Source organism: Mus musculus, chromosome 10 (genome assembly GCF_000001635.26).
Source record: "Mus musculus strain C57BL/6J chromosome 10, GRCm38.p6 C57BL/6J".
Taxonomy (NCBI): domain Eukaryota; kingdom Metazoa; phylum Chordata; class Mammalia; order Rodentia; family Muridae; genus Mus; species Mus musculus.
The window spans coordinates 8293439-8318579 of NC_000076.6; the positions used below are offsets into that span (position 1 = coordinate 8293439).

Below are 25141 nucleotides of genomic sequence, written 5' to 3' on the forward strand. Positions count from 1 at the left end.
AACAGTCACACCCAGAGCCCAGTGTGTCCCCTCAGCTGACACAGTCACACCCAGAGCCCAGTGTGTGCCCTCAGCTGCAACAGTCACCCCAGAGCCCAGTGTGTGCCCTCAGCTGACACAGTCATACCCAGAGCCCAGTGTGTGCCCTCAGCTGCAACAGTCACACCCAGAGCCCAGTGTGTCCCCTCAGCTGACACAGTCACACCCAGAGCCCAGTGTGTGCCCTGTGGAAGCTGGGAGCCCTTCAGGTCACTGAGGAGAGAATTCTATCAGAAAATGTCCCTAGAATCTCTCCCGTCAGAATCCACTAGGCAGTTACCCGTGCAACTCTCAATATTGGGAGCTTCTAAAAAGTAATGAGGCTGGGCAGGGCGGGGGTGGGGGGCGGACTTGGGGGGAACTGGAGAGATGGCTCAGCTGTTAAGAGCACTGGATGCTCTTCCAGAGGACTGGGGTTTAATTCCTAGCTGCCACATGGCAGCTCGAAACTGTCTGTATCTCCAAGATTTGATATCCTCACACAGACAATACATCAATGCACATAAAATAAAAATAAATAATTATTTTTTTAAAACCTAGGGCTAGAGAGGTGGCTTAGTGACAGCACGTGACTAGCAAGCAAGAGACGGTGGATTTGATTTTCAGAACCGAAACAAAAAAACAAACAAACAATGCCCCCCCCCCCCAACTCCGAGTTGGCAATTTCTCCTTGACTGACTGTAGTCTATTATTTGGGCACACTTAGGAGAATGTTCTACAGCAGTGGTTCTCAAGCCTTTGTCACAACCCTTTTGTGGGCCAAATGACCCTCTCACAGGGGTCACCTCTCACATATCCTGCATATCAGACATTTATATCAGGATCCTTAACAATACCAAGATTAGAGTTATGAAGTAACAGTGAAATACGTTTGTGGTTGGGGGGGGGGTCATCACGACATGAGGGACTGTATTGGAGGGTCACAGCATCAGGAAGGGTGACGACCACTGCTTGACAACATGGCATTAAAGTTTGATGGAGTAGAAGAATCCAGATTTCCCTCAGCTCCCACGTGCTATTTGAAAGACAGAACTTAGAAGATTAATTTTCTCCCATGGAGATCCCCAAACAACTCAGGCTGATGCTAGGACAGAGAGTCACTCTCCAAGGCTGACAGTGCCCCCCCCCCCCCCCCCCGCGGCTGAGGAAAACATTCACATGGCTCACTGAACAAGAGAGATGGACTGCATAGAGCCGTCATCATTACATTCTAGTCCTTTTGCTAGGTACTCTGCAGGCTATGGAAAGAGAAATCTGGACACCAACCCAGTCCCAAAATTTTCGACTTACAATCTGTCCTGCCTGCAAGACATGCTGGGGTAATGGTGGCCCAGAACGGGTTAGGATGGCTAACCAATGTCTGGTTTAACTTGAGATCTACTGCACGAGAGGGAGCCCACACCCTATACTACCTGCATGACCAGGAACTAGAGGTTGGATAGGCCAGAGACCTGGGGTGGTACCGTATGTTCCTCTGGAGCCCCCTGCTCACGCCTGTACAAGCTTGGAAGCCCCATCTGCCCTCCCCAACCCACCTGCACTGAAAAGCTCTGAACAAAGGAATGGCACTCAAAGCCCAACTCTGCATTCTGGCAGCTGATGCAACCCACCTTTCTGATACATCCAGCCTACCCAAGTGTCCTCCCAAGTGCCCAGCATCTCTCCATACTTGGGCACAGTCCCAGCTCCTGGCTGACAAGTCTTCTGTAAAACTCCCTGCCTTAGCTGGGGTGCATGATTTCCCTGGCTCTTTCTTTGGGACCCACGGACCCACCCTGGAGCAACACCAAATAAACCTGCATCTGTTTGATTTTAATCTGGTCTGATCAGGCCTTTTGCATCAGCAAAAAATCAATCACCAAAATGGCTGGAGGTGAGAAGGAAGCAATGCCATGATTCCTAGTGATATTCTGAGTACCTATTAGTGTAATGCTATACTCATAGACCAGAGCCTCGTTCAGTCATCATCAGAGAGGCTTCCCCCAGCAACAGACAGGAAGAGGTACAGAGACCCACAGTCAGACATTCCGTAGAGAAAGACTCTAAATTAGAGGTTTCCATTGTGACCTTCCGGTCAGAGCTTGAAGAACCCCACAGCAAGGGAAGAAAAGATACTAGGAGTCAGAGGGGATGGTGGACACCAAGAGATCATGGTCCACTCAATCAACTAACCAGGGTTCCACAGAGACTCAAATGGCAAGCACGGGACCAGCACCCTCTACATCTATGCTATGGCTGTTGTTACCTTGGTGTTTGTGAGACTCCAAACAGTGGGAGTGCGTGTGTCTTTGACTCTTGTCTGCTTTTAGGACTCTTTTCTTTTCCTCCTATTGGGTTGCCTTGTCCAGCATTGATATGAGGGCTGTTGCCTTGTCTTGTTGGGTCTTGTTTTGTCATGTTTGGTTGCTGTCTCTTAGAGGCCCACTCCTTTCTGAAGGAAAGGCCCTGGGGCTGGATCTGGGGGAGGGAAGTTGGAGGGAACTGGGAGGAGTAGAGGGAGAGGAGACTGTGGCCGGGAAATGCTGTATATGAAAAGAATCTCTTCAATAATAAAAAAGATTGATTTCCATATCTCTGGCTTCTCAGCATTTTAGTATCAAGACTGAGTGAGATCTTTGAAATGTCATTTTAATGAAATAGATGAGTTCTTTTTAAAAGTACATAAACCCATTTTAAGAGTCAGTACGAATAACAAAGATAATTAGAAAATATTATTCCTCTAGAAAGTGATATACATCATGTCACCAGTCAAAAATATACTAGTAGCCATACTCCAAATAGTAATTTAAAGATAAAGATTAGAGCACTTGTCACCATAAACTAAAAACAATAACAATAATAGCAGTAACAATGAACATTGACGCTTTAGGTACATGAAGGAATATTGAAAGACTTGAAAATGTTTAAGAATTCTTACCCTGAGATATCTTGGGGAATTACCAAATCTAAACATGAAACTGGTGCACATCCCATAGACACATAGCTGGAAACTCATTTGATGTGATGCTTTCAGTAGCCATACAATGTTGACTAAGAAGTCATGTCAGGTTGGGGTGTAGTATGTGGATGCTCGGAGTGTCTGATCTGAGGGCATTTCAGATTGTCATGTAAGGATGCTCAGCCTGTACTGGTGGGGATTGTACAGCTCTGTGTCTGATCTGGGCCCACCTACCACCCTAATACACACAACTGAGAGGCTTACATTTTCCTCTGTGTCTCTTATCACAATCTTAGGACATGAAATCGACACCAAGGGGTCCTCCAAAGAATGGTTTCAGCATCAAACATACTGTGTTTTTTTATGAATCAGAAAAGGTTTAGCTATTGTGATGGCTCTGTCACTAACTTCTCTTGCTGACAAGACTGGTGATGAAGACAAGTGCTAGTAGACACATTGACACCTCTCCACTTCCTGTCCTGCCCATCCATGCCCAACAACACAAGATGGCCTGAGAAGCCCAGCAGGCTCTCACACACAGAGGGCATGATTTCTGCCTCTTAAGCAGGGGGCTCACTGCTCCTTTGTAAGTGTTTTTCACTATGTCACTAAGAGATGAGAAACGTGACCTTTATTCTGGTGTAGGATGGGCTTGGGCAGGTATTGGAGGAATGGAATACAGCTCTACCTTCTATTTTTGTGAGTAATTCCTGGCTTTATAAAACAACCTTTACCGAGATTCAGAAAAGCAAGCAAAGTTCAGCATTTTACAGATAGTCATTGGCAGCATGGGAGGAATGTAGGATTTGAAGTTAAGAGGGCTGGCAGGAAGACAAGCAGCTAGCTAGCAATTAGACCAGATATCGTGAGGTGTACCCTCCGGGGAACAGGACTCTGGCAATCCTATGTCCTTTTGGAATCTGAAGGCCCTCAAGTGAAAATCCACTCCCTCAAGAGGTTGCCATGGGAACTAAGTAGGCTGAGGAAAGAGAACAAACTTTGCAACCCTCTGAGAGAGATCTCTAACCACAGCTGTTTTTAACAATAGGAGTGGCAGGTGGGTGGGTTAGGACTCCCAAGGAATGTCAATAAAGACAAACTGGACAAAGCAAATCTGGAATCAGGTCTGGGTCACCTGAGACAAATTCTCACTCACAAAGGCTTCCCCTGTGTAAGCTCCCAACCTGGATTTATCTAGCTGTACTGGCTGGTTTTGTGTCAACGTGACACAGCTGGAGTTATCACAGAGAAAGGAGCTTCAGTTGAGGAAAAGCCTCCATGAGATCCAACTGTAAGGCATTTTCTCAATTATTGATCAAGTGGGGAGGTCCCCTTGTGGGTGGGACCATCTCTGGGCTGGTAGTCTTGGTTCTGTAAGAGAGCAGGCTGAGCAAGCCAGGGGAAGCAAGCCAGTAAGTAACATCCCTCCAAGGCCTCTGCATCAGCTCCTGCTTCCTGACCTGCTTGAGTTCCAGTCCTGACTTCCTTGGTGATGAACAGCAGTATGGAAGTGTAAGCCGAATAAACCCTTTCCTCCCCAACTTGCTTCTTGGTCATGATGTTTGTGCAGGCATAGAAACCCTGACTAAGACACACGCTAAGGCATCAGAGAGCCACCACAGACACGCAACAGAGCTTACCAGGTAGCGCTCCTCCTGCCTCATGCTGGGGGTGCGGATCATGTGATTCTGTTCCCCTCTCCAATCTCCAAAGCGACGGAAGAAATAGTTAGACAGAAATCTACTGACGGGGTCTCTGATGATGTTGATGTAGACAGGCTGGTCTCCTCCAAACCTAACACAGGACACAAACAGGGAGATTGTTAGGACTCACCCCTGGAGCAAGAAAATCAGGCCTGCTGGAACAAATCTTCCCTCTAGGTTAACGTAATCCAGCTATTAACCTATCTGCTGCTAAGGTGCCTACTACTGCTTCAACAGGAAACTGTAAAGTAGGGCTTTTGTAACCATGCAGGAAACATACAGTTGCCCACCAGGACACTGTGAGACCAGTTTTTTTTTTTTTTTTTTTGTCTTGATATATGTGTGTGTGTGTTTTCAGTAGACATGGCTTTATTGAGGACAGGGCATAGTATTCTTGACTTTGTATCCCAGTGGCTGATGCAGAACCCACTGTCATACAGGTGGCTCTCAGTGACTGTTTCAATCAACTGCTTGATTCTGACTGTGTAGTGGTGACCAAGTACTTATCTACTGCAATTTACACCATCGCAGCACGGTGCTTTAAGATGAATGGACTGAAAAGAGCCTTTAATCAACATGTTCTTAAAGCTTTACACTGCAAACTCCAATACTCCATGGACTAGAACCAGAATTCTCCCCATCTATAACTGGGGAAGCTGAGGCAGAAAGAGGATAACTAAGCTGTAGCTATGCCACAAGATAGACACAGGTCATCTGGATCCAGAATCTTCACTTTTAACCACAGGAGGAAAATTCCAGAGTTCAGAAATGTAATGATGCAAAGATAGAAGAAAGAGATGCAAATCACAAGGTAATTGCCCTCGAGTGATGGACTTACTCCCCAACACTGAGGAGGCCGACTTACAGGTTTGAGGACATAGTGAGACTCCATCTAAAAACAACTAAAGTATATATCACTCAGCTCTACATCACTAAGCTATGTGGTAGATGTTGCCACCTACAAAGCTTGTGCTCTAGAGCTATGCCACTGAGTTATATACACAGTGGTATATAGCACAGTATAGCCACAGCTTCATATATACACAGTGCATATTACATATAGTATTTCTCAATGTATTAACTAGGTTTTTAGATTTTGTGTCAGGCTCATTCATGGCTCTCCTGGGGTGCAATTGGGCCAGCAGCAACAGTGTGCTGGCTCTTGACAGCTGTTCTAGCTTCAGCCTCTATCTGCTGAAAGTGCTTTTGGCAAGGGACAGAGCATCCTCAGATGAGACAGATGGACAGGATCCAGTTCCCACCTCTCTTGCTGGAAGACTTTGCTCAGGATTTAAATCAGCCTGAGTCACAATCATAAAACTTCAGTAACTGTTTTGTAGCTCAGGCTGACCTCAAACTAAGGCTACCCTGAACTCCTGATCCTTCAGCCTCTACCGTTCAAGCTTGCAGGTGTACCAGGCTTTACATATGGCTAGCAATTAAGCTCACGGTACGCTGGCCCTGAACTCTGGTTTCCTACTGTGTGGACATGTCTGTCTCTCACAACAGAATATGTCTGAACCTCCTGGACAGCCAGGGATTATGTCATCTAGCAGTATGTAGCACACAGTAGGCATTCAACAGACGGTGACGACAAACAGAAATAAGGGCCTTCGCGAATGCTTCCTACCTGTTCATTTTCTGGCAGTATAAGGGTTGTGTTGCTAGAGCAAAGTAGATATCACAAGCCACCTCGTTTGTCCATGTGTGTGTGTGCACGCGTGTGTGTAATGAGCCCAACATATTTGCATTTTTAAAGATATTCAGTAAGAAGGCACTAAAGACTAAGTCACTAAAGAACTTGCTTTCCAAGTGGGAGGAGCTAAATTTGGCCCCCATGTACAAAACTGAGCATGGAGGCATATGCTTGTAATTCCAGCAATGGTGAGATGGGAAGTACAGAGGGAGGACCCTTGAACTCAAACACCAGCAAGCCTAGGCTACATATTGAAGTTCCAGGCCAGAGACCCTGTCTCAAACCAAAGGCACCTGAGAAATGCTATTCAAGGTTGTCTTTACACACACACACACACACACACACACACACACACACACACTCACACACACACACATATACACACACTCACATTCACACACTCACTCACACTCACACTTACACACATGCAAACAAGAAAACTTTTAAAAAGCACCCAGGAAGGACTCTCCAGTAATGAACTTCAGGAACCAGCACATACACATACGCTGTCTGGATTCCCCCAACACTGTCATGTAGGAAGACATGTTACGCCTAATGGAGCTTAGCCCTGCTAATATGAATCTTGTTCATTCTTAGACGTAAGCAAGGTGACATCCATGCTTCTGAACATATGGCTAACTGCAGTCTTAGGAGTTATCTGAACCTATCACCAACCAGCTAACCTGTAAATACACTAACCCTTGATTTATCATCTGGTGTTAGCCAAACCGGGATCATAATGATGATAAACAGAAACCATGTGATAATTCTAGGAAGCAGGAAGATAGCAAAAACGCACATTTTGTGCTGGGAACACTTGCCAGTGCTGACCAGCAGAACTTCTCAATCATGCAACCCATACACAACATCTCTCCAGAGATGAAGATACAGACGTGAAGACATCAAGACTGGTCACATATGCTGGTAGACTTGGCTCTCCAGGTTGCCCCTAAGGGAGAGAAGTGGAGTGACTGCTTGCTGTGGGAAGAGGACGAAAATGGCCTGACGGAAAGGAAAGGGTGGGGCCAGTGATGCTAGGGTTCCTGCTCGAAGGGAATAATGACGTAAGAAGGACAAAAAAAGCCTTTGAGGTGAGCGGAGGGGAACTCAGACTATGCTTGTTTTTGATGAGCTACCAATATGGCTGCGCTCGTGGCCACGGTGACCATATCCCTATTGGTAGGAAGCAGAGAGCCTAGGAAGGCCTCTATCCAAGGAAGAGAAGTCCAGCCGATCTAAATAGGGAGAGCCCACAATAAAGCTCTCACCTTCAAGTCCAACTCCTGGCTCTGTGTAAGTCGGAAGAGACAAGGTTAAATACCCAGCACACCCCCCCTTCCAAAAAGAAAAAAACCTTTGATTTTTCCAAACTCAAAGCTTCTGGGTCATTATTAAAAGGCACAGAATGAAAAGGGATCTCACTGCTACTGAGAATAAGAGCAAAGTCAATGTTTAGAGGTAAGATGGGGAAACTGAACCGAACTGTAGAAGTGCTGACATCTGGCTTGCTCGGTTAAAGGATGCCTTCAAAGGGCAGCTGCTTTCAAGCTCTGTTTCCATAGTCATTAAGGCTTCATTTGAGAAAGTATCAAATGTCTGCACTGGCACCCCAGCAGCCTCCCTGGATATCCTTTGTTCTCTACTCCTTTCTGTCTTCCTTCCTTCCTTCCTTCCTTCCTTCCTTCCTTCCTTCCTTCCTTCCTAAGTTAGTGTTAGCAGTGGGGCTACCACGTGAGCTGAGGAAACAGAAGTAGGAACAGAAGTTGGAGGTGTCAGAGGGAACCCTGGGTAAAATGGAATAAGAAAGATTAAGGGAAGAAGGCTTGAAATTTTGAGCAGGAGAGATCCTATGCTCTACTTAACTGCTCAAAGGCCTTAGGGTCTAACGTATTTTAGAAAATTGTCTCAACAAGGAGAACCTAACTTGGGGGTGAGAGGAATTCTAGACTAGGAAAAATATCTCCTCTGGTCTTAGAAAACAAATAGAAACAGAAGCTTAGAGAACTAATAGAAAGTCGGGGAGAGTCAAGGGGACAGGCTGAACCGAGCATGCCACAGTCTTCCCAGAATGCCGATCTGAGGCACACTCCAGTGAGCTGCTGACGCTGAAGAGGTAAGATTAAACAAAAACAAAAACAAATTATATCCTAAAGTTACTCCAACTACCACTGAAAGACATATGAAGTTACAACTCACAGACATGAAAGGCCTGACTCTGACATCCCAGCCCCTAGCGGCATCTTCTAAGCCAAGGTGGTTTAGATTCTGTCCTCCCTTCAATCAGAGAAAGAAACATTTGTGCGGCCAAAATTTCAAGGAAGTTCAAAATAAGCGTCAAAGAAGAGCCCAGTAACAACCCTCCAAACCCAGACCAAACCTGAGCTCTCTGCTGAGCTGGCAGGGCTCTGGCCTTCTCCATAGCAACTGCAGAAGCACATGATTGGTGGATAAACTGAACTGCTATGGCCAGTGGGTTCCTTCAGACCCAGAGGAAAGTGAAGGAAAGAGAGTAAAGACTTGAGTCGATGGATACACGCTGAAGTCAGCCAACGAGTGGACAGCATGAGCTTGTGGGATAGTATTTTCCATTGCTGTTCTTGGGTACATGCCAAGTAAGGGTGCCATTTTTAATGGAGGAAGATAAATGGGGGGGGGGGAAGCAGCAGCAACAACAACAACAATAAACCCTCTATAATGCAGGTCCTTCAAGACTTCATGAGAAAAAAGGATGGGGAGGGGGGAGGGAGCAACATTCAGCTTGATCCTGATAGCATGCTGAACAGCGAGGGTGTTGCTACTAATTAATGATGCATAAGAGATTAGAATTGTTAACCAAAGCCAGCACATGAGTCTGGTCTCTTGGTCTGGTTGCTTTGAATGAGAAGGACTCACCAGTTGTAAGGGCAGGTTTCTTGGGACAATTGTACTTACTCTTAGGATTGAAAATAGAGAGCGCAGGTCTCAAAGTATTTATCAATTCCAACTTTGCTGCTTTCATTATCCCTCACTTTTGGCGGGGAGGACTTTCTTTATACAGTCACAGCTTGCTACTTAGAATGAAGATTTCCATAAATAAAGATACTCCCTTGAAATGAGGAAAAGCTGGCTCACATTATTCAGGTTTGTCTTGCAGTTCTCACGTTTATGGAAGTCTCTGAGAAAGTCCAGGCCCTGATGCTGGGCTACTAGAAGGGAGGAAGAGACATGGCGACAGCTTCCACTGAGGCAGCCTCAGCAGGCCGTGCACAGCTCCAGTCCCCTCCAGCTAAGTTCTCCTGCACTGCAGTCCTCCAGGTCATCTCTGACTGACATTCATGCCTGCTTCTCCTGTCCTGGGAACGCTCTTCCCTTTCATTGATCTAAAGCTAACTAGCCAGTCTCTCAAACCTTAGCAGAAACAGAGAAAGCCTGCTGCCCTCCATCTTACACTAGCTGGATCCCTGTGACTTCTCTCCTTCCACATCACACCCGACTATATACTTCTTCAGCAGAAGAATAAAGAATTCAAGGCTTCCCAAACCAAGAGAAACATCTGAGTTCACTGTGTAGGAAAAGCTGAGAGAAGATGCTTCACCGATGTGCTCTGACTTGAGCAAAGAAGAGAGAAGAGACGAGAGAGGAGCTACCGCCTGCCTGAGTTTGATACTGCTGCAGAATCTCTAACCAGCTAATAGGCCTAACCAGCTTCAAGACTGTCACACAGATAATTTAAGATCCACTGTGAGTTTCTGTAACATTCTTCTCTTAGGAGCTGCCCCCTGTTTTAAAGATGGGAAAATGGATAGCTTTCCCCAAGTGACTATATGGCTTGCCCTCATCTTGGGCAGCTCTAATACTTAGAGATCCTGACAGCCAGGGTTCCACTGTTTTCTGCAAATGTGGTACCTTCTGAAAGGCTTCTTATTTTTTCATCTAGAATTAAAGCAATCAAGATTCAATTCCTGTATTTGATGGTAGAGGCCAGGGTAAAATACAGCCACCATGCTGGGTGCTGTCGAGCCAATTAAGAAGTCAGTTTTGGCTTCTCACTAGAGTTTTGAACTTTCCTGAGATCATTATTAAAATGTGTTATATGGCAGTTTGGATGTCAATATCTAGCCTAGAAAAAAAGAGGGGTCACTGACTGAAGTTTGACGGCGTCAACAATGGCACAGAAGGAAGTTTATTGGGCCAGCCAAAACCAGAGACCTTTCTCTCTTTACAAATCATCAAACACGAGGACCAGAACATCTAACACGTTCCAGTGGCCTCATTATGACTAATGGCATGGTTTCTGGAGGGAAGAAGCAGGGTGCTCACACCAGCCAACCCAGTAATGAGCCATGGTGAGAAGCAGTGAGGCGGGCCAGCATCTGCAGTGGTCACTGTTGACAACTTTAAGCATTCTATTTACTGTCTCATAGAACTCTGGCTTATCAAGATGAGAACTTTAGGCTTGGGAAGCTAGCTTTTAAATATATGGTGATAGCTCGTCGGCTGAACAATGTGCCCTTGTTGAATCTCCTTCCTCCTTTACACTGAATTGGGACAGGACCTCCTGAGCAGCAGGGAAGCCCTTTGAAGGATAAAACCTTTGCCAAGCCCAGTGGGTTGTCAGGCCATCAGGCTGGACAGCAGAGCTTCTCCACAGCCAGTCTCCTGTGGTGCCAGCACACTGGGGCAATGGGGTCAGCATGAACTGACCACTGTACCCACTGCCTGTGGATGGAGCAGCTTGGTAAGCTCTTTGGACCTTGTGATAGAACCGTTATCCTAAGGTAAAGACGACTCTGTCAGACTGCTGGCTAGGACTCTCAGAAGCTTGTCAGCAGACATGCCTCTGGACCTAGTGATCTCCTGGCTGACAGATGCCAACCTTGAGTACATGACAGGGCCAGCAGGCACAGCAAGGAGCCTAAAGGTCTCCAGTGTGAGGAACAATGAATGGCCCTGTAGTGGGCATTTGTACTGGCTGGTTTGATATCAGCGTGATACAGGCTAGAGCCATCTGAAAAGGGGGGAACCTCAAGTGAGAAAATGCCTCTGTAAGATCCAGCTGTAAAACATTTTTTAAATTGGTGATCAGTGTGGATGGCCCAGCCCAAAATGGGTGGTGCCATCTCTGGGCTGCTGGTCCTGGATTCTAGAAGAAAGCAGGCTGAGCAAGCCAGCAAGCAACATCCCTCCACTCCCATCGTCTCTGTATCAGCTCCTGCCTCCAGGTCCCAGCCCTGCTTGAGTTCCTGTCCTGACTGCCTCCAATGACGGACTATGATCTGGAAATGTAAGCTGAATTAACCCTTTCCTCTACAGCTTGATTTTTGTTCATGGTGTTTTCAACATAGCAAAAGAAATCTCAATTAAGACAATTTGATACCAAAAGTGAGGTATTGCTGTGACAGACCTGACCTTGCTTTGGGGAGGACTGTGGGAAGACGTTGGAACTTTGAGCTAGAAAAGCCAGTGAGTATTACCGAGCACTCAGTAGGATGTTCTGTGGAGCTTGGAAGATAAGAATGTTGAGAATAGTGCAGAGGATGGAGACCTGGCTTGTGAAGTTTCAGAGGGAAGTCTGAAGATTCTATCAGGGTTATTTGCTATTTTGAATTAAGATTCTGTGGTCCTGATTAGCTGGGGCTGAAGAATCAACTGTGGTGAACAAGATATCAGAACTACTAAATCGAAGCCTTTGCTTTGCTGGGACACTTGATGCTGGTTAGCTGGAGCTAAGAAATTAGCGATGATTAACCCCGGAGCTCTTGACTCTAGCTGCATATGTATCAAAAGATGGCCTAGTCGGCCATCACTGGAAAGAGAGACCCATTGGACTTGCAAACTTTATATGCCCCAGTACAGGGGAACGCCAGGGCCAAAAAGTGGGAGTGGATGGGTAGGGAAGTGGGGGGGAGGGTATGGGGAACTTTTGGGATAGCATTGGAAATGTAAATGAGGAAAATACCTAATAAAAATATAAAAAAAAAAAAGAAGAAGAAGAAGAAGAAGAAGAGACGAGCATCACTGAGGTGAAATCTTCTGGGAAGTGTTTTCTGAGAGTCAGCACACAGAAGTTGAGTTCCAGAGGTGTCTGAGTTGTACTTCCAGCTGGCAGCTGAACTTGGTAGTATGAGTTACCCAGGTAGTACTGGTTCTGAAGGCATGACAAAACCATGGAGAGCAGTTGAGGCTTGGTATGAGAGAAGCCTGGAAAGGCTACTTGTGAAGGTGCAGCCTCAGTAGCAGATGAAGGCTCAGGATTAAAGAGGTAAATGAAGACAAGTTGAGGCTTGGAATCATGAAGAGAGCCCATGAGAGGCACTGGTGAAAATGCAGGCTAGTTGCAGCAGAAGACACCAGCAGTTTTAGAGAGGCCAGTACCATGATCACCAAGAACAGTAGCAGCAGTGGAGTGGAACCAGCCAGACCCTAGAAAGGAAGCTATATATGTGTTGCAGAGGGTGGTACTAAACAAGTGACCCAAGCCCTTTGGAGGAGTCAGTCCAAAAGATCATGAGACCAGACAGTGGATGGTTGGAGTTTGGTTTTGCTTTGATTTGGTTTTGACTGTGCCCTGATTTTTTTCCCTTCCTGAAGTAAGACAGTATTTGATTTATTTTTTATTTTCCTGGAGCCCACAGTTAAGAGACTTGGAATTTTAAAAGACTTTGGGTTTTAAGGAGATCAACTATTTTAAAAGAACTGAAAATTTAATTTGTTTGAATTTGCAAATACTGCAGAACTTTTAAAGTTATTCATGTTTTTAATGTGAGATCTTGGGAGTGAATAAGAAAGGAAGGGTTATGGCTTAATAGTGATGTGTTTGTATCAAGTTGACAAGGGGTTGGTTGTACTAGCTAGCTTACACTGGAAGTGTAAGCTGAATAAACCCTTCCCTCCCTAACCTGCCTTTGGTTTTGGTGTATCATAGCATCAGTGGAAACCCTAACTAAGACGGCAATAATGAACCACTGAAAGAACACATAGAACTTGTAGTTTCAACTGAACCAAGAGAAGGCCCCAAAATTTGAATGTGAAAATCTACATTCTTATTTTTAAAAGGAAACAACAACAACAAAAACAAAACAAAAAACCCAAAAAATTCCAAGTAGATCAAAAATATCTTACCAGTATCAAATATGCAGGACTTGGGGTGATTAGTTTAAAAACAAAATAAACCAAAACAGCAAAAGTAAGATGGAGCTCTTTGTAGCATAAGAAATACTCAGTAGACCACCGCTGTGTTGCTCCTAGATTACTACTATACAGGTTCACACTGTAGAAAAATGTATGACAAAACTCTCATTTCTTGCCTCTGTTCTAATACAAAAATCATATCCTTCCGCCCCCGCTAAACCACCATTCCATTAGCAATCTTGTCATTGAAAACAATTCCATGTTTTTAAATGATATTTCAGCTAGTATAGTCAAGGAAGCAATGAATGTCTCAAACTTTGGTCTCTGTGTTGCAAAGCTAGCTAGGTTGAGGATGTCCTTCAAGGGTGATGGCTCTGAGTTGTTGATTTGAGTAAGCTGTTAAGGGGTTGCTCATTAGATGGAGCACAAAGACCCAGAAGAAAGGAAGAAAGGAAAAGACCACAAAGCTGGAGAGCGACTCACCTGGAGAAGTTGAGGAAGTGGACATGTCTCGTGAATAAATAGGGCTGTTCGGCGGTACTTATATTCTTAATCAGTTCCATCTATTAAAAGAAGGACAGGGTTAGCACTTGCAGGAACTAACTCTCTAAGCCACACGCTAATGGTTATCTGCCTTCTTGCTTTCACCCCCTCTCATTTCTTCTGGGCCAAGGCCAGACAGCTGAGCTTGTTGCAAAGGGCGAGCTTTCTTGTAAGGTTCTTTCACTAATTAATCACCTTTCTTGCCAGACTCATAGTGCTGTGACCAATTCAGTTGATTATGCTTAGAAAAACAATGCAATGGGTTACGTATTTTTCTTAAGTGTTTGTGTGTGACAAGCATTTGTATGTGAGTGTATGCACATATGCAGGCATATGTGTGAATGCATGTGTGTATGTATGTATGTGAGTATGCATGCATGCGTGTGTGTTTGTGTGTGTGTGTGTGTGTCTTGGCTGCTTTTCCTCGGTGTGTGCCAAGCTGGCAGGCTTGTGAGTTCTAAGAATTCTCCTGCCTCCTCTTTACATCTTGTCATAGAGTCCTGGGGATTACAGGAGCTGGTGTTATACGCACGGCTTTTACATGGATCTGAGCACACAAACTCAGGTCCCTTTGTGTGCATGGCTAGTACTTTCCCCACTGAGCCATTTCCTCAGCCCCAGACTAAGTTTAGCTGGAAAAAAAAATCAAATTTTTGCAGTGTGAAAATGCAGGTAGGAGAATACTTTTTAAATTACCTCCTCTAAAGTCAAACCAGGAGAAGGGTTAATCATTTCCTTATATTTCTGTGACATTATTGAGATTACAGAAATATTTTAAACATGTGTAGTAGAATTTAGGGTGGGAATAGAATATATACCCTTCATTGTTTCTCTTTGATTATAAAAATTTATAAGGAACATATTTCATGGGGAATTCACAGACCTCTGAAAATCTTGGGATATTTTGGTGGGTGGTCATGTGAATTATTTATTTGCAGTTATCAGTAAGGCAAGAAAGCACTTTATGTTCCTGTAGGCTGAGCTTTATGCAACATGCCATACAGAAAACGTTTAGTGAAATGAGTTAGAAATTCCAGGCATTCTCAGACCCCCCTGACATCCTGAATTCCTTCACTAGAATTTCCAATTGGCCCTACCAAAATGGACATTGTGATCTTTTTAAAAAAATTTTTAAGGCATTTTGAGACTGTTACTGTAGATGAACATCAGAGAAGGAGTATTTCAGATTTTATGAACTAGAAAAAGCTGAAAACTGGAAACCAAAATGACCATTCACGTTAAACACAGCAGCCTTGGCAACAGTGAACTGAGACCTTCAGTTGTTCTCAAACACAGCAAGCCATGGGCTATCTTCTTCCCAAGGGTGTAGCATAGGGGCTGCCCCAGGTGTAAATACTTGATCATTATTCATGTGATAAACTAGACCAAGCACATGCTCTTTTAGAGACCCAGATGATCTGACTAAACCCTCTCGTTAGTTATTCCTGCTTACAATGGTTGGAGAAATCAAGTTGAATTTAATGTTAAATGGCTCAGCTCCTAAACTTGGGGGTTTTGTTAGTTGGGAGAAGCTGGGGAAAGCATGGGTAAGTGAAAGCCGTCTTTCCTTGGGCTTGAGTATAAAGGGAAATTGGATCCTGTTTCTGTAGCTGCAGTTTCCCTTCTAAGCAGCCCCTGCATGTTCTAGTAGTCAAGCTCCCTGCTTGAGCACACTGCTAATTCTGAACTTCGATTGTCCATCTACAGGCATAATTTGTCCCAGAGGATGGCTGCTTAGGAAAGAATTTTTGCCTATGTGTGTGTTTAAGATAAAGATGATTCACACTGTTGTCTCCAGATGATTTTAATTCAGATGGTTCCCTGTGTACATAAAAGTCACACAAGAATAATACCTGATAGCACTGAAGGAGAAAACTGGAAAAGACCCTGGATCTTTTCCCTATTCAACACTCCAGCACCCCCATCTCACCCTGGAACACATGACAATGTGTTACAGTTAGTGACATCAGGGAATGAATGGTTAGACTTTTGGGAACAGTGCCACCGTATCAGAAAGCTGTCTATTTTTCTAGGAAGAATGGATGAGCAGTGACAGTGTGGCACTCTCTCCACACACATCCTTAACGGGACCTGGGCTGCCAGTGCTCATGTTTACTGTGTCAGTGGAACGAGGGCAGAGCCGTCCCCCCTTACACGGTTTGTCACTGTTCCCTGAGTAGTAAAACCCCTTGTGGCCTGTGCACAGGCTGAGCACTGCTTGTTGAAACACATATTTGACCTTCACAAATGCTAATGCTTGACCCATTTATTTCTAGGGACAAGCCAAGGCCTCCCGAACTCCTGCTGCCCAACACCCAACCCTCCCACTGTCATTAGAATCCTGCTTTTTCCTTTGCCTTGGTCCCTGGTGCCATTATAGCAACAAAGGCACTATCTACAGTAGCCAGAGAGTACACCCTTGCTGTTTCTGGCTCAGAGAGGGCCACTTCTGGCTTCTTCTTGATTCCTCTACATAGGTCCACTCGACAGTCATTGCCTACTTCCTAATGCTCAGGAGCTAAGCACAGAAGCACTGTGCACGGAGAGACTAGGTCCACCAGACGCAGGACCACACTCTTGAGTCCTATCTGTTTTACTCTTACTCACTCTGATGCAGCCTGGGACAGCCTGGCTCAGGTTACAATCCTCCCCATAACACATCAAAGTAGACCTCCCTTCTGATTCCTTTCACAGACCAACATCCATACCAAAGCCTGACCAGGACCAAATTTAGGAACATCTTTCCTCTTTCCAGAATATTCTGCTTTCTGCAGCAATTTTAAGTTTGTCCCTCCTTCCCTCCCTCCCTCCCTCCCACCTGCCGGCCCGCTAAAATATCTCCCTCTTTCAATTTGACTTTCTGCATCCCACTTTTCTTCAACATGCATGATCTCCAAGCCAACCTCAGACAATACACCACTTGGTGTGTGGCTATAAAGAAAAAATACTGTGTCCTCCGTCTCAAGAAGTTCAAAGTGTGGGGGGTGAGATCCAAGGATAATACCACAGGGTGGAGGGCACAAAAGTGCTATGTCGGGCCTAATGGCCGATGCAGATGGGGCATGTCTCCCTGAGGGTGTCCTCTGTGACATGGAAGAATTCACAGTAGAAAAGGGACATCGTGGACTCAATGCAAAGCAGAGGTAAAGGACAAACACAAAATGGATGAAGCTGAGAGAACTGTCCGCATCAGAGGCTGGCTCTTGTCATTAGTTTTAACTGTCAGTTTGACAGCTGACCGACCACCTAGAGTCCTCTGAGAGGAACTGCCTGGGTCGGATTGGGCACATCTTTGGGGGGGGGTCATCTTGATTATTAGTTGATGCAGCACTGTCATATCTAGGTGATACTAAGGTGTACAAGAAAGCTGGCTAGCTACAAGCCTGTGAGCATTCCAGAGAGTGCCCCAGCAAACAGTGTTCCCTCTGTTTTAGACTCCTACCCTGTCTTTCCTCAATGATAAACCATGAGATGGATGTATAAGTCAAATAAGTCCCGTCCTTCCTGAGTTGCTTTTGGTCAGAGTATCTTTTTTTTTTTTTTTTTTTTTTTTTTAGAAAACGATTATTTATTTATTTATTTTTTCCATTTTTTATTAGGTATTTAGCTCATTTACATTTCCAATGCTATACCAAAAGTCCCCCATAGCCACCCACCCCCACTCTCCTGCCCACCCACTCCCCCTTTTTGGCCCTGGTGTTCCCCTGTACTGGGGCATATAAAGTTTGCAAGTCCAATGGGCCTCTCTTTCCAGTGATGGCCGACTAGGCCATCTTTTGATATATATGCAGCTAGAGTCAAGAGCTCCGGGGTACTGGTTAGTTCATAATGTTGTTCCACCTATAGGGTTGCAGATCCCTTTAGCTCCTTGGTTACTTTCTCTAGCTCCTCCATTGGGAGCCCTATGATCCATCCATTAGCTGACTGTGAGCATCCACTTCTGTGTTTGCTAGGCCCCGGCATAGTCTCACAAGAGACAGCTACATCTGGGTCCTTTCAATAAAATCTTGCTAGTGTATGAAATGGTGTCAGCGTTTGGATGCTGATTATGGGGTGGATCCCTGGATATGGCAGTCTCTACATGGTCCATCCTTTCATCTCAGCTCCAAACTTTGTCTCTGTAACTCCTTCCATGGGTGTTTTGTTCCCAAATCTAAGGAGGGGCATAGTGTCCACACTTCAGTCTTCATTCTTCTTGAGTTTCATGTGTTTAGCAAATTATATCTTATATCTTGGGTATCCTAGGTTTGGGGCTAATATCCACTTATCAGTAAGTACATATTGTGTGAGTTTCTTTGTGAATGTGTTACCTCACTCAGGATGATGCCCTCCAGGTCCATCCATTTGGCTAGGAATTTCATAAATTCATTCTTTTTAATAGCTGAGTAGTACTCCATTGTGTAGATGTACCACATTTTCTGTATCCATTCCTCTGTTGAGGGGCATCTAGGTTCTTTCCAGCTTCTGGCTATTATAAATAAGGCTGCTATGAACATAGTGGAGCATGTGTCCTTCTTACCAGTTGGGGCATCTTCTGGATATATGCCCAGGAGAGGTATTGCTGGATCCTCCGGTAGTACTATGTCCAATTTTCTGAGGAACCGCCAGACTGATTTCCAGAGTGGTTGTACAAGCCTGCACTCCCACCAACAATGGAGGAGTGTTCCTCTTTCTCCACATCCACGCCAGCATCTGCTGTCACCTGAAATTTTGATCTTAGCCATTCTGACTGGTGTGAGGTGGAATCTCAGGGTTGTTTTGATTTGCATTTCCCTGATGATTAAGGATGTTGAACATTTTTTCAGGTGTTTCTCTGCCATTCGGTATTCCTCAGGTGAGAATTCTTTGTTCAGATCTGAGCCTCATTTTTTTTTTTTTTTGACCTTCAAAAATATTTTATTTATTTTTTTTTAAAGATTTATTTATTTATTTATTTATTTTTTCCATTTTTTATTAGGTATTTAGCTCATTTACATTTCCAATGCTATACCAAAAGTCCCCCTTACCCACCCACCCCCACTCCCCTACCCACCCACTCCCCCCCTTTGGCCCTGGCGTTCCCCTGTACCGGGGCACACAAAGTCTGCGTGTCCAATGGGCCTCTCTTTCCAGTGATGGCCGACTAGGCCATCTTTTGATACATATGCAGCTAGAGTCAAGAGCTCAGGGGTACTGGTTAGTTCATAATGTTGTTCCACCTATAGGGTTGAAGATCCCTTTAGCTCCTTGGGTACTTTCTCTAGCTCCTCCATTGGGAGCCCTGTGATCCATCCATTAGCTGACTGTGAGCATCCACTTCTGTGTTTGCTAGGCCCCGGCATAGTCTCACAAGAGACAGCTACATCTGGGTCCTTTCGATAAAATCTTGCTAGTATATGCAATGGTGTCAGCGTTTGGATGCTGATTATGGGGTGGATCCCTGGATATGGCAGTCTCTACATGGTCCATCCTTTCATCTCAGCTCCAAACTTTGTTTCTGTAACTCCTTCCATGGGTGTTTTGTTCCCACTTCTAAGGAGGGGCATAGTGTCCACACTTCAGTCTTCATTTTTCTTGAGTTTCATGTGTTTAGGAAATTGTATCTTATATCGTGGGTATCCTAGGTTTTGGGCTAGTATCCACTTATCAGTGAGTACATATTGTGTGAGTTCCTTTGTGATTGTGTTACCTCACTCAGGATGATGCTCTCCAGGTCCATCCATTTGGCTAGGAATTTCATAAATTCATTCTTTTTAATAGCTGAGTAGTACTCCATTGTGTAGATGTACCACATTTTCTGTATCCATTCCTCTGTTGAGGGGCATCTGGGTTCTTTCCAGTTTCTGGCTATTATAAATAAGGCTGCTATGAACATAGTGGAGCATGTGTCCTTCTTACCAGTTGGGGCTTCTTCTGGATATATGCCCAGGAGAGGTATTGCTGCATCCTCCGGTAGTACTATGTCCAATTTTCTGAGGAACCGCCAGACTGATTTCCAGAGTGGTTGTACAAGCCTGCAATCCCACCAACAATGGAGGAGTGTTCCTCTTTCTCCACATCCTCACCAGCATCTGCTGTCACCTGAATTTTTGATCTTAGCCATTCTCACTGGTGTGAGGTGGAATCTCAGGGTTGTTTTGATTTGCATTTCCCTGATGATTAAGGATGTTGAACATTTTTTCAGGTGCTTCTCTGCCATTCGGTATTCCTCAGGTGAGAATTCTTTGTTCAGTTCTGAGCCCCATTTTTTAAGGGGGTTATTTGATTTTCTGAGGTCCACCTTCTTGAGTTCTTTATATATGTTGGATATTAGTCCCCTATCTGATTTAGGATAGGTAAAGATCCTTTCCCAGTCTGTTGGTGGTCTTTTTGTCTTATAGACAGTGTCTTTTGCCTTGCAGAAACTTTGGAGTTTCATTAGGTCCCATTTGTCAATTCTCGATCTTACAGCACAAGCCATTGCTGTTCTGTTCAGGAATTTTTCCCCTGTGCCCATATCTTCAAGGCTTTTCCCCACTTTCTCCTCTATAAGTTTCAGTGTCTCTGGTTTTATGTGAAGTTCCTTGATCCACTTAGATTTGACCTTAGTACAAGGAGATAAGTATGGATCGATTCGCATTCTTCTACATGATAACAACCAGTTGTGCCAGCACCAATTGTTGAAAATGCTGTCTTTCTTCCACTGGATGGTTTTGGCTCCCTTGTCGAAGATCAAGTGACCATAGGTGTGTGGGTTCATTTCTGGGTCTTCAATTCTATTCCATTGGTCCACTTGTCTGTCTCTATACCAGTACCATGCAGTTTTTATCACAATTGCTCTGTAGTAAAGCTTTAGGTCAGGCATGGTGATTCCACCAGAGGTTCTTTTATCCTTGAGAAGAGTTTTTGCTATCCTCGGTTTTTTGTTATTCCAGATGAATTTGCAAATTGCTCCTTCTAATTCGTTGAAGAATTGAGTTGGAATTTTAATGGGGATTGCATTGAATCTGTAGATTGCTTTTGGCAAGATAGCCATTTTTACAATGTTGGTCCTGCCAATCCATGAGCATGGGAGATCTTTCCATCTTCTGAGATCTTCTTTAATTTCTTTCTTCAGGGACTTGAAGTTTTTATCATACAGATCTTTCACTTCCTTCGTTAGAGTCACGCCGAGATATTTTATATTATTTGTGGCTATTGAGAAAAGTGTTGTTTCCCTAATTTCTTTCTCAGCCTGTTTATTCTTTGTGTAGAGAAAGGCCATTGACTTGTTTGAGTTAATTTTATATCCAGCTACTTCACCGAAGCTGTTTATCAGGTTTAGGAGTTCTCTGTTGGAATTTTTAGGGTCACTTATATATACTATCATATCATCTGCAAAAAGTGATATTTTGACTTCCTCTTTTCCAATTTGTATCCCCTTGATCTCCTTTTGTTGTCGAATTCTGAGCCTCATTTTTTAAAGGGGTCATTTGATTTTCTGAAGTCCACCTTCTTGAGTTCTTTATATATGTTGGATATTAGTCCCCTATCTGATTTAGGATAGGTAAAGATCCTTTCCCAATCTGTTGGTGGTCTTTTTGTCTTATTGACGGTGTCTTTTGCCTTGCAGAAACTTTGGAGTTTCATTAGGTCCCATTTGTCAATTCTCGATCTTACAGCACAAGCCATTGCTGTTCTGTTCAGGAATTTTTCCCCTGTGCCCATATCTTCAAGGCTTTTCCCCACTTTCTCCTCTATAAGTTTCAGTGTCTCTGGTTTTATGTGAAGATCCTTGATCCACTTAGATTTGACCTTAGTACAAGGAGATAAGTATGGATTGATTCGCATTCTTCTACACGATAACAACCAGTTGTGCCAGCACCAATTGTTGAAAATGCTGTCTTTCTTCCACTGGATGGTTTTAGCTCCCTTGTCGAAGAGCAAGTGACCATAGGTGTGTGGGTTCATTTCTGGGTCTTCAATTCTATTCCATTGGTCTACTTGTCTGTCTCTATACCAGTACCATGCAGTTTTTATCACAATTGCTCTGTAGTAAAGCTTTAGGTCTGGCATGGTGATTCCGCCAGAAGTTCTTTTATCCTTGAGAAGACTTTTTGCTATCCTAGGTTTTTTGTTATTCCAGACAAATTTGCAAATTGCTCCTTCCAATTCGTTGAAGAATTGAGTTGGAATTTTGATGGGGATTGCATTGAATCTGTAGATTGCTTTTGGCAAGATAGCCATTTTTACAATGTTGATCCTGCCAATCCATGAGCATGGGAGATCTTTCCATCTTCTGAGATCTTCCTTAATTTCTTTCTTCAGAGATTTGAAGTTTTTATCATACAGATCTTTCACTTCCTTAGTTAGAGTCACGCCAAGATATTTTATATTATTTGTGACTATTGAGAAGGGTGTTGTTTCCCTAATTTCTTTCTCAGCCTGTTTATTCTTTGTATATAGAAAGGCCATTGACTTGTTTGAGTTTATTTTATATCCAGCTACTTCACCGAAGCTGTTTATCAGGTTTAGGTAGAATTTTTAGGGTCACTTATATATACTATCATATCATCTGCAAAAAGTGATATTTTGACTTCCTCTTTTCCAATTTGTATCCCCTTGATCTCCTTTTGTTGTTGAATTGCTCTGGCTAATACTTCAAGTACTATGTTGAAAAGGTAGGGAGAAAGTGGGCAGCCTTGTCTAGTCCCTGATTTTAGTGGGATTGCTTCCAGCTTCTCTCCATTTACTTTGATGTTGGCTACTGGTTTGCTGTAGATTGCTTTTATCATGTTTAGGTATGGGCCTTGAATTCCTGATCTTTCCAACACTTTTATCATGAATGGGTGTTGGATCTTGTCAAATGCTTTTTCTGCATCTAACGAGATGATCATGTGGTTTTTGTCTTTGAGTTTGTATATATAATGGATTACATTGATGGATTTTCGTATATTAAACCATCCCTGCATCCCTGGAATAAAACCTACTTGGTCAGGATGGATGATTGCTTTAATGTGTTCTTGGATTCAGTTAGCGAGAATGTTATTGAGGATTTTTGCATCGATATTCATATGAGAAATTGGTCTGAAGTTCTCTATCTTTGTTGGGTCTTTCTGTGGTTTAGGTATCAGAGTAATAGTGGCTTCATAAAATGAGTTGGGTAGAGTACCTTCTACTTCTATTTTGTGAAATAGTTTGTGCAGAACTGGAATTAGATCTTCTTTGAAGGTCTGATAGAACTCTGCACTAAACCCATCTGGTCCTGGGCTTTTTTTGGTTGGGAGACTATTAATAACTGCTTCTATTTCTTTAGGTGATATGGGACTGTTTAGAAGGTCAACTTGATCCTGATTCAACTTTGATACCTGGTATCTGTCCAGAAACTTCTCCATTTCGTCCAGGTTTTCCAGTTTTGTTGAGTATAGCCTTTTGTAGAAGGATCTGATGGTGTTTTGGATTTCTTCAGGATCTGTTGTTATGTCTCCCTTTTCATTTCTGATTTTGTTAATTAGGGTTTTGTCCCTGTGCCCTTTAGTGAGTCTAGCTAAGGGTTTATCTATCTTGTTGATTTTCTCAAAGAACCAACTCCTCGTTTGGTTAATTCTTTGAATAGTTCTTGTTTCCACTTGGTTGATTTCACCCCTGAGTTTGATTATTTCCTGCCGTCTACTCCTCTTGGGTGAATTCGCTTCCTTTTTTTCTAGGGCTTTTAGATGTGTTGTCAAGCTGCTAGTATGTGCTGTCTCCCGTTTCTTCTTGGAGGCACTCAGAGCTATGAGTTTCCCTCTTAGAAATGCTTTCATTGTGTCCCATAGGTTTGGGTACGTTGTGGCTTCATTTTCATTAAACTCTAAAAAGTCTTTAATTTCTTTCTTTATTCCTTCCTTGACCAAGGTATCATTGAGAAGAGTGTTATTCAGTTTCCACGTGAATGTTGGCTTTCCATTATTTATGTTGTTATTGAAGATCAGTCTTAGGCCATGGTGGTCTGATAGGATACATGGGACAATTTCAATATTTTTGTATCTATTGAGGCCTGTTTTGTGACCAATTATATGGTCAATTTTGGAGAAGGTCCTGTGAGGTGCTGAGAAGAAGGTATATCCTTTTGTTTTAGGATAAAATGTTCTGTAGATATCTGTCAGGTCCATTTGTTTCATAACTTCTGTTAGGTTCACTGTGTCCCTGTTTAGTTTCTGTTTCCACGATCTGTCCTTTGAAGAAAGTGGTGTGTTGAAGTCTCCCACTATTATTGTGTGAGGTGCAATGTATGCTTTGAGCTTTACTAAAGTGTCTCTAATGAATGTGGCTGCCCTTGCATTTGGTGCGTAGATATTCAGAATTGAGAGTTCCTCTTGGAGGATTTTACCTTTGATGAGTATGAAGTGTACCTCCTTGTCTTTTTTGATAACTTTGGGTTGGAAGTCGATTTTATCCGATACTAAAATGGCTACTCCAGCTTGTTTCTTCAGTCCATTTGCTTGGAAAATTGTTTTCCAGCCTTTCACTCTGAGGTAGTGTCTGTCTTTTTCCCTGAGATGGGTTTCCTGTAAGCAGCAGAATGTTGGGTCCTGTTTGTGTAGCCAGTCTGTTAGTCTATGTCTTTTTATTGGGGAATTGAGTCCATTGATATTAAGAGATATTAAGGAAAAGTAATTGTTGCTCCCTTTTATTTTTGTTGTTAGAGTTTGCATTCTGTTCTTGTGGCTGTCTTCTTTTTGGTTTGTTGAATGATTACTTTCTTGGTTGTTCTAGGGCGTGATTTCCGTCCTTGTATTGCTTCTTTTCTGTTATTATCCTTTGAAGGGCTGGATTCGTGGAAAGATATTGTGTGAATTTGTTTTTGTCGTGGAATACTTTGGTTTCTCCATCTATGGTAATTGAGAGTTTGGCCGGGTATAGTAGCCTGGGCTGGCATTTGTGTTCTCTTAGTGTCTGTATAACATCTGTCCAGGCTCTTCTGGCTTTCATAGTCTCTGGTGAAAAGTCTGGTGTAATTCTGATAGGCCTTCCTTTATATGTTACTTGACCTTTCTCCCTTACTGCTTTTAATATTCTATCTTTATTTAGTGCATTTGTTGTTCTGATTATTATGTGTCGGGAGGAATTTCTTTTCTGGTCCAGTCTATTTGGAGTTCTGTAGGCTTCTTGTATGATCATGGGCATCTCTTT

At 43.6% G+C, this 25141-nt stretch overlaps 1 protein-coding gene across 2 annotated transcripts in view; it reads right to left on the reverse strand.

The window, feature by feature from the left end:
• Ust (uronyl-2-sulfotransferase) overlaps positions 1-25141 on the reverse strand; it is a 314073-nt gene that overhangs the window by 88686 nt on the left and 200246 nt on the right. The window contains exons 4-5 of one of the 2 annotated variants that reach the window (NM_177387.3): positions 13970-14049; positions 4618-4771 (exon numbers count right to left, since the gene is read on the reverse strand). In NM_177387.3, coding sequence (NP_796361.2) covers positions 4618-4771; positions 13970-14049 — 234 coding nt within the window. Of the gene's footprint in view, positions 1-4617; positions 4772-7175; positions 8632-13969; positions 14050-25141 lie in introns of those variants that run through there. The other variant, XM_006512772.3, reaches the window with a different exon arrangement.